This window comes from Carassius auratus, unplaced genomic scaffold (assembly GCF_003368295.1).
Source record: "Carassius auratus strain Wakin unplaced genomic scaffold, ASM336829v1 scaf_tig00217198, whole genome shotgun sequence".
Taxonomy (NCBI): domain Eukaryota; kingdom Metazoa; phylum Chordata; class Actinopteri; order Cypriniformes; family Cyprinidae; genus Carassius; species Carassius auratus.
Window position 1 is genome coordinate 1 of NW_020528938.1, and position 14,875 is coordinate 14,875.

Here is a 14,875-nt window from a genome sequence, read left to right on the forward strand (position 1 = left end):
TTTCCTCTTCCTCTTTGTTTGTGCCTGGCCCACGGTGCTACTGGCAGGTGGTATTGGTGAGCTGGGCCTGGTTGGGGGGGTGCAGACGGGGGACGCACATTGGCAGGTAGCAGAGGTCAGCCGCCACAGACAAGCGGCTAGGCAGTTGCAGCCCTTGCATTAATACTGCACTGTCCTGCCTTTTCACTCTTTTATTGTGCCACTGAACCAGTGTTGTGTGGCTTACATCCACCAGCTGCAGGGTGGTCTGCTGCATAACAGCAGCATTGGCCAGAATGCGCTGCCTGATTTTCTTGTAGTCCTCCAAGATGAGGACCCACCTGGACACTGTGCTTGTCCCCTTCTTTTTTGGGCTTTTATGGATGGCACAGAGCTTAACAAAAATGGTCTCTATCAGGCGACAACAATCTGGCCACTGGGCAAGTGGTGCTGTGGTGGTGAGTGCGTGCCTCTTCACACTTTCCACCCCTGGAGTGAACTCCTGCCTCTTTTTGGGGGACCTGAACCTCCCTGTGTCCAGCCTGCTCTGGTGTCTGGCAGCAAACACCACCCTTTGCTTATCAAAATCAAGCAGGTTCTGCCAAAGAGCAACTATATTGCTCACCTACGTAGAGAGAACAGATAATACATGGCATATGAGAAAACAAAACATGTGCAAGTGTTAACATATAACAGGTCAAGGAGGGAAAGTAGAGAAACTTGAATGTTCCATACCTGCTGGTTGGTGAGGACGAGAGAGGGCTGGTCCCTAAGCTCCACCAGATACTCTGCTAGGCTGTCGACTCTGTCCATGCCTGGCAGACCAACACTATCCAAAGCCTGAAAAAAATACAAGCAAAACAAAATCAAAAATCAAAATGTGCAACATTACGAGGACGGTTAAGTGGGGAAAAAAATAACAAATACATATATACATATTTCTTTTTGTTGAGAAGCATAAACTGCAAGTTAAGTTTTATGTGTATGTCTTACAAAACAATCTGTTCTCAGATTTTATAAGAATCATTTTGATATTTGTAATACAAAACTAATATTCACTGCTCCTTTATTTTTTTCAGCAAAATATAAATACGTTGATTCAGTAAAATCAGATGATTTCCTGTTCAAAGAATGTAACTGAATATTAGGGAATTGTGGCTCTGTTTACTTATGGTGTCATTAGCAATCCAGTCACATATATAAATCAGTATTAATGCACATATAACAAGGTATTTACATACCACAGACTCATCAGGAGATGCTGATGCACCTGGTGTGGAGGAGGCAGCAGCCAGGGTGGAGGAGGCAGCAGGCTGAGTGGAGACAGCAGCCAGGGTGGAGGAGGCAGCAGGCTGGGTGAAGGAGGCAGCAGGCTGGGTGAAGGAGGCAGCAGGCTGGGTGAAGGAGGCAGCAGGCTGGATGGAGGCAGCAGCCAGGGTGGAGGAGGCAGCAGGCTGGGTGAAGGCAGCAGCCAGGGTGGAGGAGGCAGCAGGCTGGGTGAAGGCAGCAGCCAGGCTGGAGGAAGCAGCAGGCTGGATGGAGGAGGCAGCAGGCTGGATGGAGGAGGCAGCAGGCTGGGTGAAGGCAGCAGCCAGGCTGGAGGAGGCAGCAGGCTGGATGGAGGCAGCAGCCAGGGTGGAGGAGGCAGCAGGCTGGGTGGAGGCAGCAGCCAGGGTGGAGGAGGCAGCAGGCTGGGTGGAGGCAGCAGCCAGGGTGGAGGAGGCAGCAGGCTGGGTGGAGGCAGCAGCCAGGGTGGAGGAGGCAGCAGGCAGGGTGGAGGAGAGAGACTCAGAGGAGGGCACAAAATGGGAGGAGACAGAGAAGCTTGGGTCATCGGTAAGACTTGACACAGTAATGTCATGGTCTTCCCCGAAGCCCTCATCTTCTTCATCCTCGCCTTCATCCACATCCTCCAGCATGTTCTCTGTCTCTTCTGAGTCAGGGTCCACCACCAGGGGCTGTCCGGTCTGACTCAGCAGGTAGTCAACACCAAGCAGCTCTCCTATTGAAAAAAATATAAGGACACACAAACATACAGGACTTGTCAAAAATTACACATTACTGTTTTTCATGTTTTTGAAAGAAGACTCTTATGCTCATCAATCCTGCATTTATTCGATTAAATAAAGAAATACAGTAAACAACAGTTATACTGTGAAATGGTACTACGGCTTAAAATAGCTCTTTTCTATTTTAATATACCTTAAAATGTAATTTATTTCTGTGATTGAATTTTCAGCATGATTACTCCAGTCTTCAGAGTCACAGGATCCTTCAAAAATCAGTCTAATTTGCTGATTTATTATCAATGTTGAAAACACTTGTGCTGCTTTTTATATAATATGTGCTACTTTCTTGAATATTCATTAATTAAAAAAAAGTTAAATAAAGAACAGCAGTAGAAATGCATTATAGCATTATAAAGTACCGTTCAAAAGTTTGGGGTGAGTACATTTGTGTTCTTTTTTTTTTTGTTTTTAAGAAATTAATACTGGTATTCAGCAAGGATGTTAGATAAATGATGTTCTTTTTAAAAGTTTATTCAGCAATGAACAATGAAAAACATAATAAAAAAATATATATAAAGGGATGACATACCAGTGTATTCAGCAGGTGGCCTGAAAGTTGGCACAAAAGGCCGACCAAACACCTTCAGGCTGTTGGTGTTGACGCAGTGGGCCATATCCCCTGAGTAGGTGAGAAGGGATGCTGGTTTGCTGGTCACTGATGCAGCCGCCCGATCCTGATTCCACCTATTCAAGCCTTCTAGCAGGTAAAGCTGGAAATTCAGTGCATTTGCACTGGTTCCTAGAAGGAGAAAAAAATACACCAATAAAAATTACAAGCCTCGCGATATGAATAACAGAAATTGAAATTATTTCAAGCATCATACATGTGAGACACCAACCTGGAATGAACCTGTTTAGGTGGCAGTGAAAAGACTCCAGGGATGTGGACCCTCTGGCACACCGATATCTAGTCAGGGTGACCCCTGCCTTTGTGGTGGTGCCTACCTCAGTGTATAGAGGCACACCCGGCACATCCTGGATGCACTTGACATGGCGTTTCTGCACACGCCAGATGTGCTCCATGCGCACCTCTTCCAGCAGTGGGACACCCATAAGGTCCCTCCCATTTGCACCACCCAGCTCCTGCAGCAGTCTCTCAATGAGTTGGATGGTGGCCTCCTCACCTCGTGTCCTCCTGCGGCAGTAAAGACTTAGCTCCTTTTTACTGATGCTCCTGTCCACCAGGTTGTCAGTCAGAGCTGGCACACCCTCCTGCATCAGCTGTTTTTTCTTTGCCTGCCGCAACAGGCTGAGGTCTTCAGCATCCCACTCAAAGATGCAGGCAGACAGGCATCCCATGAAGGTGGGGTAGAGGGGATGGGCATCGGTGGTGCAGCCCACGGCCATCCTCCTCATGAAGTGCCAGATGTCCAGACGTATCTGAAGGTCTGGCCACTTGCCGAACCTGGTCTGCAGCTTGCTTGTTGCTCCCTCACTCATACAGCAGCCACAGTCCACATAAAGCAGCACCGGTGGTGGAATGGCAGCCTGGCGGTACCGCTCCATTACACCGGTCACCATCCTGTCCAGTCCCGGCCCTTCTTGCACTGACAGCACACTGGTCACTATCTGGCCAACCTCATTTCCAATGGAGGTTAACCAGAGTGCTGTCCCCCGTCCATGGCCAGCCAGCTTCTTTGTGATCTGGAATTTACAAATGTAATAAGACATTTGTGGTGTAACGTTAGCAATAACAATAATATTAATGTCTATCAGACGGTATTTATGAACATTACAGAACAGTTAAATATTTTTTTTTACCTTTTTTGTGGAATCCATCTTTAAGATTTTGCCATAGATGGATGTGATGCTGGCCTTTATGTGTCCAATTCTGGAGAGGATATCCCTGCCGTACACTGAGAGCAGCCAACGACTGGTGGGGATCTCAATTGGCTCTGGAGGCTCCTGGCAGACCACCGGAGAAAGGCTGGGTCGATCGACAAAGTCAGCACACTCCCCAAGATAGTGTGCCAACCGATTTAACCATTCCTCCCCATGGTTCTCTTTCAACTGCCGCACCAAACGAGCTGGGCTGTTGCCCAGTGTCCGGACCCGAAGCAGCCTAATGACACGGATGTCACAGGCATACCTGAAATCGCACATTGTTGCTGTGATCAGTTAAATGTTCTTTAGTCCTCACAATAACCATCTTTAGACTACTCTACTCACTTGCGGGTCAGGATCAGCCGGAACATTTTCTGGTGCGGCAGGTCAAGCTGGTCCCGGACAGTCTGGCTAGTGGACAGATAGTTCAGAGAACACACAGTGCACCTGAGTGTCTCTGTCACCATGACATAGTACCTATCGATGTCCAGAACCTTCCGTGCTCTTTTATGGACACCATAGCCTGTCAGGTTCTTGCCACAAGCTGGACAGAAAACATTCACCTTCCACAGGTGGTAGGGCATCCACACCATCAACCGATGGGTGAAGAACCGGTCAGGTGTAGGTGTCTGGTGATAAATGAGAGCTGGGACAGGCGGCTCGTACCACAGCTTCAAATCTGGCCGCAGCTTGCCAGCGTGGAAAATAGTGCTGGCAATCCACCTCTGGTCCTGCACAGGGATGGTCTTGGGCCATTCACCTGGCAGCCAGAAAGAAGCTGGGGCCCCACTGGCTGGCTGGACTCCTCCAGGCTCCTCCTGTATGGAAGACAAGTTGTTATTCCATTAAATGTTGCACTACTTTATATCATAGCCTGTTCTATAAATAGAAGCCGCTACACTCACAGAGGATGGAGATGGGCTGGGGGTCATCACAAAGGATGGAGCGGGAGAGGTGCTGGGAGGAGAAGGCCTAGCTGTTCCTTCAGAGGACGGAGGAGAGGGACTGGTGGTCTTCACAGAAGACAGAGAAGGGGTGGAGCTCCTCACAGAGGATAGAGGGGTGGAGGCAGTCCTCACTGATGAAGGAGGAGAGGGGCTGGGAAGAGAAGATGAGGATGCAGAGGGTGTAGGAGAGGGGCTGGGGGTCCTCCGATCCACTAAGTTGGGTTTAAGCATTGTCGACTTTGACCCACCAAAGCGTGACTTATTGAACTTAAAAAGAAAAAACAAAGTTAATTGATATCATGTTCATTACATAATTTTTTCTAGCCCAAACATATACATAAATCTATCCTATCAAACAAATACACAACGATTCTAGTTAGACATTAATTGATTAAAGAGAAAATATTCACCATAGTCAAATTTAGAGGAGGCCTCAGGAATGAGGGTTGGGCAGAAGCAGCCGCTTCAGGAGCCGTATCAGAAGCAGCAGGAGGTGGAGCAGAAGAGTGAGTGGCAGTGGCAGTGGCAGACTGCTAATACAACCACCAAAGGGCATAAAATATAGTGAAATGGCATAACAACATTTTAATGGATATGTGATGATACATCAAATGTCATTACCTTATTAATGTGGAATCCACAATTGCAGGCCATGGAGCCTCCAAAGAGGGTGGTCTGCCCATGGGCCTGCATGGGGCATTTCTCAATCTGAAAAGATAATAATCATTGTTTACTTTACTAACTTGTCTGAACTATTGTCAGGTGATCTGCATACTACATACTATATAATGAATGAATGATAACTTTGCTTTACCTTCTGGTAGAGGTCATACCACTTGCGTTGCCTTGGGGCTGGTCTGTTGCCTTCTCCAGAAGGCCAAACCCCACAGCGGGCAAAAGTCCTCAACCTGGCCATCCACTCGCTGTCTCCCATGGCCTTGTGGCTTTTTGGCTTAGTGCTCATCTACACACAAAATGGTTTCATTCATAATTCCTATTTAAATGTTAGGTTGGCATAAGTGATTGTTAAAAAGAGAGGCTCGAATACTTGGAAAAAATAAGGGTGTGCAATAAGTCCTAAATCTAACTTCAGGATTTGAGAAATTATTTCACAACAGCTACATATGTCAATATAGTTATTTTTGTTATTTGATTATAATTTAAATGAGAACAAAGAAGTAAATTACAAATAATAGGACAAATACATTAGTAACAAATACAGCAGTAATAATAATAATACAACAATGTAATAAGAAATACTTAGTTTCCATCTACACACACAATGTAAAAACATGGATTTCATTCATAATGTTTATTTAAAATAAATAAATAAATGTATGTAATGTTAGGTTAGCATCAGTGATTGTAAAAAAAAGAGACACTCAAATACTAGGAAAATTTAAGCAATTATTTCACAACAGCTACATATCTTAATATAGTTATTTTTGTTATTTGATTTTTATTTAAATAGAAAAAGAAGACAATTACAAACAAGAGGACAAATACATTAGTAATAATAATAGAACAATAAGAAATACTAGAGAAATTGCATAAAATGTCAAATTAAAACACTGCATAGTCTTCACTCTCTCAGATATGAACTGTTCCTTTTTAAAGCAGTAAGCGTTTTTATTTTTATTCTTCTTTGTTTTAAATGAATGACAGACAGGGACTAAATTAGGCTGCCGCACTGAATGCACGGACCCAATTTACTGATACACATCCGGTTTTCAAACAAAAGATTTATTTAAGTCTATTTATTATATTCATTTATTCAACACGTAAACACAGTTGGGTATTTTGACGTAATGGTGTGTCTTTTTGACCATTCAAGTGCAATAAACCGTCACAGAAAAACAGAATTCGCGAACAAAAGCGGAGCGTGCGTGCGCGCGCATGCGCGCGCGCCGCCGCTCCTTTCTTATTCTCTGCATACTGCGCTTTATAACTTAATTTGACATCAAGCAAGCAAATTCCGTTCTTTATTTATATTCATTAAAACACATTCAATCTTACATTATGTGCCAATAACTGTAAGCGGTAATAATGCATACAGCGAAATAAACGATTGAACAAAATCCCTAACGGTCCACTCGTTATATCATCGTTAAGATATAAGTCATCATATCGCCCACAACAACGACCAATTAAGCACACGGTAAACGGAAACAAAGAAAAAATATTACTTACATTGTTCGATGAGAAGAAATACTATCTATCAAATTGCTCGATGATAATTTTGAAGTGCGCGCTCGTCCGAATAGACTCCGTCACCAGTGTCGTCACCCAAACTGACAGAGCAGCGATTGGCTCTCATAGCTCACTATGGAGAGTGGCACAGCGATTGGTGCCTGAAAGCTCACAATGGCGAGCGAGCTCAGCGATTGGCTCTCTTCCAGTCTGACAATGACAGCCGATCCTGATCCAGGTAGCGCCACAGAGACTGGTAGTGTAAGGTCTTGTGGGTAACAGTCACAAAAGAATTTGACGCTGGGCGCGACACTAGTCCTGCGTCAGCAAACTTAATTCAAGAGAATTACACCCATTGGGAGGGGCGAGAGAGAGCCAAAAGGCACGCCCAACGTGGGACTCGAACCCACGACCCTGAGATTAAGAGTCTCATGCTCTACCGACTGAGCTAGCCGGGCAGCGGCAGTCACTTTCCCAAGGCTGACGTCTGTTTTGAGAACTGCCAAACATTTTATGAGCAAACAGAGCCTCGCTTTTCGCAGAGGCTTGACAAAACATCTCGCGGGTAAGGTTGGGGTTAAGCCTAGCGGTAGGCTTAGAGCAGGGGCGTCCCACCTCGATTCTGGAGGTTGCTTGGTCTGACGAGCTTGGCTCCAAGCACAAAGAAACTCAACTTAAGCTGCTGAACCCGGTCTCACCACAGAGACCGGAAGCTTCCAGGCACGTCTGATGGAGCTGGCTGGAGTGAAACTCTACCTGACAGGGCCCTCCAGGACAGAGTTTGGCCACACTAGCCATAGAGTCTTCTATGTTTGTTTTAGCCATGCCTGTTGCTGGGGAATACAGATTGAACGAGCAGAGCTCTGGTTCAACAGCCTGAAAGGCTATTAGTTCAGCCAACTCATAAAAGGTTCCAGGTATGGAGTTCTGTCTCGCTGTGTGAATACAGTTTGCAAACTCCGACAGCATATGATTGGAGAAGCAATTTGGTGGCATTTTGTGGCGGTCCTAGAGGGAATTTTGAGCAGGACCTCCCTGGACCACACAGGCCTCCACCACAAGGAAAACAAAACACGAACTCTCCACAGCAAACTTGAGCTGACACAAACAATCACTCAGCACCCTTTGTCTTATTTTGACACAAGATGACTCGCAAAAGCTGTTGACTCTGAAAAGGGGCTACAGACGCTGCGTCAGCGGACAAGCGTGCTAAAGTCCGTGCTTGCCGACAATGCTGCGAAAAGCTTGCTTCGTCCCTGGGTGGGCTCGAACCACCATCCTTTCGGTTAACAGCCGAACGCGCTAGCCTATTGCGCCACAGAGACTGGTAGTGTAAGCTCTTGTGGGTAACAGTCACAAAAGAATTTGATGCTGGGCGCGACACTAGTCCTGCGTCAGCAAACTTAATTCAAGAGAATTACACCCATTGGGAGGGGCGAGAGAGAGCCAAAAGGCACGCCCAACGTGGGGCTCGAACCCACGACCCTGAGATTAAGAGTCTCATGCTCTACCGACTGAGCTAGCCGGGCAGCGGCAGTCACATTCCCAAGGCTGACGTCTGTTTTGAGAACTGCCAAACATTTTATGAGCAAACAGAGCCTCGCTTTTCGCAGAGGCTTGACAAAACATCTCGCGGGTAAGGTTGGGGTTAAGCCTAGCGGTAGGCTTAGAGCAGGGGCGTCCCACCTCGATTCTGGAGGTTGCTTGGTCTGACGAGCTTGGCTCCAAGCACAAAGAAACTCAACTTAAGCTGCTGAACCCGGTCTCACCACAGAGACCGGAAGCTTCCAGGCACGTCTGATGGAGCTGGCTGGAGTGAAACTCTACCTGACAGGGCCCACCAGGACAGAGTTTGGCCACACTAGCCATAGAGTCTTCTATGTTTGTTTTAGCCATGCCTGTTGCTGGGAATACAGATTGAACGAGCAGAGCTCTGGTTCAACAGCCTGAAAGGCTATTAGTTCAGCCAACTCATAAAAGGTTCCAGGTATGGAGTTCTGTCTCGCTGTGTGAATACAGTTTGCAAACTCCGACAGCATATGATTGGAGAAGCAATTTGGTGGCATTTTGTGGCGGTCCTAGAGGGAATTTTGAGCAGGACCTCCCTGGACCACACAGGCCTCCACCACAAGGAAAACAAAACACGAACTCTCCACAGCAAACTTGAGCTGACACAAACAATCACTCAGCACCCTTTGTCTTATTTTGACACAAGATGACTCGCAAAAGCTGTTGACTCTGAAAAGGGGCTACAGACGCTGCGTCAGCGGACAAGCGTGCTAAAGTCTGTGCTTGCCGACATTGCTGCGAAAAGCTTGCTTCGTCCCTGGGTGGGCTCTAACCACCATCCTTTCGGTTAACAGCCGAACGCGCTAGCCTATTGCGCCAAGCTGGGGAACAATAGTCTGTTAAGGGGGGGGAAGAAATGGAAGGAGAAAAAGGGGAAAAAATGAGGGATAAAGAGGAAAAAAATGAGGAAAAAGGGAAGGAAAGGGAATTTTATGCCTCTACCATCAAAAGTGATGTTTTAGGAAGTGTATGCTTGCAATCAATTATTTTTAAAACATTTTTTCCCCTATTTTCCTATACATTTCAATGGGAGAAAGGTTGATCACCAGGTCGCCGGTTCGAATCCCACTGTTGCCAGAAATCGAAGTTGTAACTTAATGCTGTAAATCGCCATTTTTCATCAGTAAAAGTCACACAAATCATGTCCACATTAATGAAATTAGTTATGAAATGACAAATGAGCATTTTATTAATTCTATATCACTGACTGTTGATATTATATTCACTTTTCTGAGCTTTGGCACATTTAGTTTGAATATATTTCTGCTCCAATAATTTTCTAAAAATGTAAAAAAAAGTAAATTTATTTCTGAAAGAATCCTCAAATTTCTCAACATTTTCAAAGTGCCTATGACCTTTGAATGATACTGTATAAAAGTAAAACATACAAAAAATGTGTTATTCATGACAAAACTTTTATTTTTCAATTTCAAGTCATAGCCAATTATTGTAATTCCTTGAATCACTCACATTTTTTTTCTTCAAGTTATTATGTTGCATATGCAAAAGAACAGAAAACAGATAAATACAATAAAAATACAAATAAAATAATATTTAAGACTTGTGCATTCATTGCAAGTGCAAAAGAACGGAAAGCACAGACCATTAAACAAATATAAAGCTTTAAAATGTACATGGCTCTTGTTTAGGCTGTGAGTGCAAAATAACAGAGAACACAAATACAAACAATACACATGATTAAATCTTTAAAATATGAATGACTCTTGTGAATTCTTTAAAAAATGCAAAAGCACAAAAAACCTATACACATAAATAAAATGTTATAAAACTTTTTAAATGTCAATGGCTCTTTTACATTAAATAACTAAAGCTCAAGTTCCTATGTCTCTTGTGCAAAAAAAATAAATAATAAAAAACCTTTTGGGAAAGGAACTATATACATATATAAATCTTTAAAATATTAATGACTACTCTTGTGCATTCTTTGAAAGTGCAAAAGCACAACAACAACAACAAAAAACTACACACATAAATAAAACATAATAAAACTTTCCACGTCAATTGCTTTGTGCAAAGAAAAACAAACAAAAAATGTGAAAAGAACTATATACATATATAAATTTTAAAAATATTAATGACTACTCTTGTGCATTCTTTGAAAGTGCAAAATGCAAAAGCACAAAAAAAACTACACGCATAAATAAAACGTAATAAAACTTTCCACATGTCAATGGCTTTGTGCAAAGAAAAACAAACAAAAAAATGGGAAAAGAACTATATACATATATAAATCTTAAAAAATTAATGACTACTCTTGTGCATTCTTTGAAAGTGCAAAATGCAAAAGCACAAAAAAACTACACGCATAAATAAAACGTAATAAAACTTTCCACATGTCAATGGCTTTGTGCAAAGAAAAACAAACAAAATAATGGGAAAAGAACTATATACATATATAAATCTTAAAAATATTAATGACTACTCTTGTGCATTCTTTGAAAGTGCAAAAGCACAAAAAAACTATATACATAAATAAAACGTAATAAAACTTTTCACACGTCAATGGCTTTGTAAAAAACAACCACAACAACAACAACAAAATATGGGAAAATAACTATATACATATATAAATCTTAAAATCAAAGATCAGTTTCTCTTTTTTTTTTCATTTAGTTTTTTTTATATCCTCCAACCACTGCTCCTTTGGCACAGTCTCTACAGAGGGGCAGTAAATAATGCCTTTGTATTGGCTATGCCCAGTCTCCGCTGTCCTGAACTGCCCGCATTTTTTGCACGTGTTGTGCTGTACTTTGCGTGTCAGCTTCCGTACTGGGGCAGCAGGAGGGGCAGAAGAGAGGATGGTCATAGGCGCCTGTGGAGCAGCAACTAGGAATGGCCCTGTAAGTCCCTGAGAGGCCATTGGCGTCAGCCACACCAGTTGAGCACCTGGAGGTGGAGCAGGAAAGAGTTGCCGCTGGGTTTGAGGTCTCTCAGCTGGCGGTGACAAAACCGCTGGGGCTGGAAGTACTTTCCTCTTCCTCTTTGTTTGTGCCTGGCCCACGGTGCTACTGGGCAGGTGGTATTGGTGAGCTGGGCCTGTTTGGGGGGGTGCAGACGGGGGACGCACATTGGCAGGTAGCAGAGGGTCAGCCGCCACAGACAAGCGGCTAGGCAGTTGCAGCCCTTGCATTAATACTGCACTGTCTTGCCTTTTCACTCTTTTATTGTGCCACTGAACCAGTGTTGTGTGGCTTACATCCACCAGCTGCAGGGTGGTCTGCTGCATAACAGCAGCATTGGCCAGAATGCGCTGCCTGATTTTCTTGTAGTCCTCCAAGATGAGGACCCACCTGGACACTGTGCTTGTCCCCTTCTTTTTTGGGCTTTTATGGATGGCACAGAGCTTAACAAAAATGGTCTCTATCAAGCGACAACAATCTGGCCACTGGGCAAGTGGTGCTGTGGTGGTGAGTGCGTGCCTCTTCACACTTTCCACCCCTGGAGTGAACTCCTGCCTCTTTTTGGGGGACCTGAACCTCCCTGTGTCCAGCCTGCTCTGGTGTCTGGCAGCAAACACCACCCTTTGCTTATCAAAATCAAGCAGGTTCTGCCAAAGAGCAACTATATTGCTCACCTACATAGAGAGAACAGATAATACATGGCATATGAGAAAACAAAACATGTGCAAGTGTTAACATATAACAGGTCAAGGAGGGAAAGTAGAGAAACTTGAATGTTCCATACCTGCTGGTTGGTGAGGACGAGAGAGGGCTGGTCCCTAAGCTCCACCAGATACTCTGCTAGGCTGTCGACTCTGTCCATGCCTGGCAGACCAACACTATCCAAAGCCTGAAAAAATACAAGCAAAACAAAATCAAAAATCAAAATGTGCAACATTACGAGGACGGTTAAGTGAGGAAAAAAACAACAAATACATATTTCTTTTTGTTGAGAAGCATAAACTGCAAGTTAAGTTTTATGTGTATGTCTTACAAAACAATCTGTTCTCAGATTTTATAAGAATCATTTTGATATTTGTAATTCAAAACTAATATTCACTGCTCCTTTATTTTTTTCAGCAAAATATAAATACGTTGATTCAGTAAAATCAGATGATTTCCTGTTCAAAAGAATGTGACTGAATATTAGGGAATTGTGGCTCTGTTTACTTATGGTGTCATTAGTAATCCAGTCACATATATAAATCAGTATTAATGCACATATAACAAGGTATTTACATACCACAGACTCATCAGGAGATGCTGATGCACCTGGTGTGGAGGAGGCAGCAGCCAGGGTGGAGGAGGCAGCAGGCTGGGTGAAGGCAGCAGGCTGGGTGAAGGCAGCAGCCAGGGCGGAGAAGGCAGCAGGCTGGATGGAGGCAGCAGCCAGGGTGGAGGAGGCAGCAGGCTGGATGGAGGCAGCAGCCAGGGTGGAGGAGGCAGCAGGCTGGGTGAAGGCAGCAGCCAGGGTGGAGGAGGCAGCAGGCTGGGTGAAGGCAGCAGCCAGGGCGGAGGAGGCAGCAGGCTGGATGGAGGCAGCAGCCAGGGTGGAGGAGGCAGCAGGCTGGATGGAGGCAGCAGCCAGGGTGGAGGAGGCAGCAGGCTGGATGGAGGCAGCAGCCAGGGTGGAGGAGGCAGCAGGCTGGATGGAGACAGCAGCCAGGGTGGAGGAGGCAGCAGGCTGGATGGAGGCAGCAGCCAGGGTGGAGGAGAGAGACTCAGAGGAGGGCACAAAATGGGAGGAGACAGAGAAGCTTGGGTCATCGGTAAGACTTGACACAGTAATGTCATGGTCTTCCCCGAAGCCCTCATCTTCTTCATCCTCGCCTTCATCCACATCCTCCAGCATGTTCTCTGTCTCTTCTGAGTCAGGGTCCACCACCAGGGGCTGTCCGGTCTGACTCAGCAGGTAGTCAACACCAAGCAGCTCTCCTCTCCTAAAATAGCTCTTTTCTATTTTAATATACCTTAAAATGTAATTTATTTCTGTGATTGAATTTTCAGCATGATTACTCCAGTCTTCAGAGTCACAGGATCCTTCAAAAATCAGTCTAATTTGCTGATTTATTATCAATGTTGAAAACACTTGTGCTGCTTTTTATATAATATGTGCTACTTTCTTGAATATTCATTAATAAAAAAAAATTTAAATAAAGAACAGCAGTAGAAATGCATTATAGCATTATAAAGTACCGTTCAAAAGTTTGGGGTTAGTACATTTGTGTTCTTTTTTTTTTGTTTTTAAGAAATTAATACTGGTATTCAGCAAGGATGTTAGATAAATGATGTTCTTTTTAAAAGTTTATTCAGCAATGAACAATGAAAAACATAATAAAAAAATTTTTATAAAGGGATGACATACCAGTGTATTCAGCAGGTGGCCTGAAAGTTGGCACAAAAGGCCGACCAAACACCTTCAGGCTGTTGGTGTTGACGCATTATTATTCATTAATACACATTCAATCTTACATTATGTGCCAATAACTGTAAGCGGTAATACAGCAAAATAAACGATTGAACAAAATCCCTAACGGTCCACTCGTTATATCATCGTTAAGATATAAGTCATCATATCGCCCACAACAACGACCAATTAAGCACACGGTAAACAGAAACAAAGAAAAAATATTACTTACATTGTTCGATGAGAAGAAATACTATCTATCAAATTGCTCGATGATAATTTTGAAGTGCGCGCTCGTCAGAATAGTCTCCGTCACCAGTGTCGTCACCCAAACTGACAGAGCAGCGATTGGCTCTCATAGCTCACTTTGGAGAGCGGCACAGCGATTGGTGCCTGAAAGCTCACAATGGCGAGCGAGCTCAGCGATTGGCTCTCTTCCAGTCTGACAATGACAGCCGATCCTGATCCAGGTAGCGCCACAGAGACTGGTAGTGTATGGTCTTGTGGGTAACAGTCACAAAAGAATTTGACGCTGGGCGCGACACTAGTCCTGCGTCAGCAAACTTAATTCAAGAGAATTACACCCATTGGGAGGGGCGAGAGAGCCAAAAGGCACGCCCAACGTGGGGCTCGAACCCACGACCCTGAGATTAAGAGTCTCATGCTCTACCGACTGAGCTAGCCGGGCAGCGGCAGTCGCCTTCCCAAGGCGGACCTCTGTTTTGAGAACTGACAAACATTTTATGCGCAAAACGGAGCCTCGCTTTTCGCAGAGGCTTGACAAAACATCTCGCGGGTAAGGTTGGGGTTAAGCCTAGCGGTAGGCTTAGAGCAGTGGCGTCCCACCTCTATCCTGGAGGTTCCTTGGTCTGACGAGCTTGGCTCCAAGCACAAAGAAACTCAACTTAAGCTGCTGAACCCGGTCTCACC

The 14,875-nt window shown here is 44.5% G+C and overlaps 2 protein-coding genes and 4 non-coding genes across 7 annotated transcripts; all 6 read right to left on the bottom strand.

Annotated features, from left to right (window-relative positions):
* Nucleotides 1–37: 37 nt before the first annotated feature.
* On the bottom strand, nucleotides 38–1,040 carry LOC113100218 (uncharacterized). The gene is made up of 2 exons (XM_026265007.1): nucleotides 715–1,040; nucleotides 38–604 (listed from the first exon to the last, which is right to left on the bottom strand). The coding sequence occupies exons 1-2, from the start codon at nucleotides 790–792 to the stop codon at nucleotides 38–40; spliced, it is 645 nt and encodes a 214-aa protein (XP_026120792.1). The 5' UTR covers nucleotides 793–1,040.
* Nucleotides 1,041–4,098: 3,058 nt separating this feature from the next.
* On the bottom strand, nucleotides 4,099–5,492 carry LOC113100224 (vegetative cell wall protein gp1-like). Of its 2 annotated transcripts, XM_026265013.1 has the most exons (3): nucleotides 5,230–5,492; nucleotides 4,778–5,086; nucleotides 4,099–4,690 (listed from the first exon to the last, which is right to left on the bottom strand). In XM_026265013.1, the coding sequence occupies exons 1-3, from the start codon at nucleotides 5,230–5,232 to the stop codon at nucleotides 4,214–4,216; spliced, it is 789 nt and encodes a 262-aa protein (XP_026120798.1). In that variant the 5' UTR covers nucleotides 5,233–5,492; the 3' UTR covers nucleotides 4,099–4,213. The 2 variants fall into 2 exon arrangements, with proteins under 2 accessions (XP_026120798.1, XP_026120799.1); XM_026265014.1 differs by lacking the exon at nucleotides 5,230–5,492 and having other exon boundaries at nucleotides 4,778–5,152.
* Nucleotides 5,493–7,394: 1,902 nt separating this feature from the next.
* Nucleotides 7,395–7,467, bottom strand: trnak-cuu (transfer RNA lysine (anticodon CUU)). The gene has a single exon. It is a non-coding gene; the product is annotated as a tRNA-Lys (tRNA).
* Nucleotides 7,468–8,260: 793 nt separating this feature from the next.
* Nucleotides 8,261–8,334, bottom strand: trnan-guu (transfer RNA asparagine (anticodon GUU)). The gene has a single exon. It is a non-coding gene; the product is annotated as a tRNA-Asn (tRNA).
* A 131-nt stretch (nucleotides 8,335–8,465) lies between these two features.
* trnak-cuu (transfer RNA lysine (anticodon CUU)) lies at nucleotides 8,466–8,538 on the bottom strand. The gene has a single exon. It is a non-coding gene; the product is annotated as a tRNA-Lys (tRNA).
* A 6,022-nt stretch (nucleotides 8,539–14,560) lies between these two features.
* trnak-cuu (transfer RNA lysine (anticodon CUU)) lies at nucleotides 14,561–14,633 on the bottom strand. The gene has a single exon. It is a non-coding gene; the product is annotated as a tRNA-Lys (tRNA).
* Between the last annotated feature and the right edge of the window lie 242 nt (nucleotides 14,634–14,875).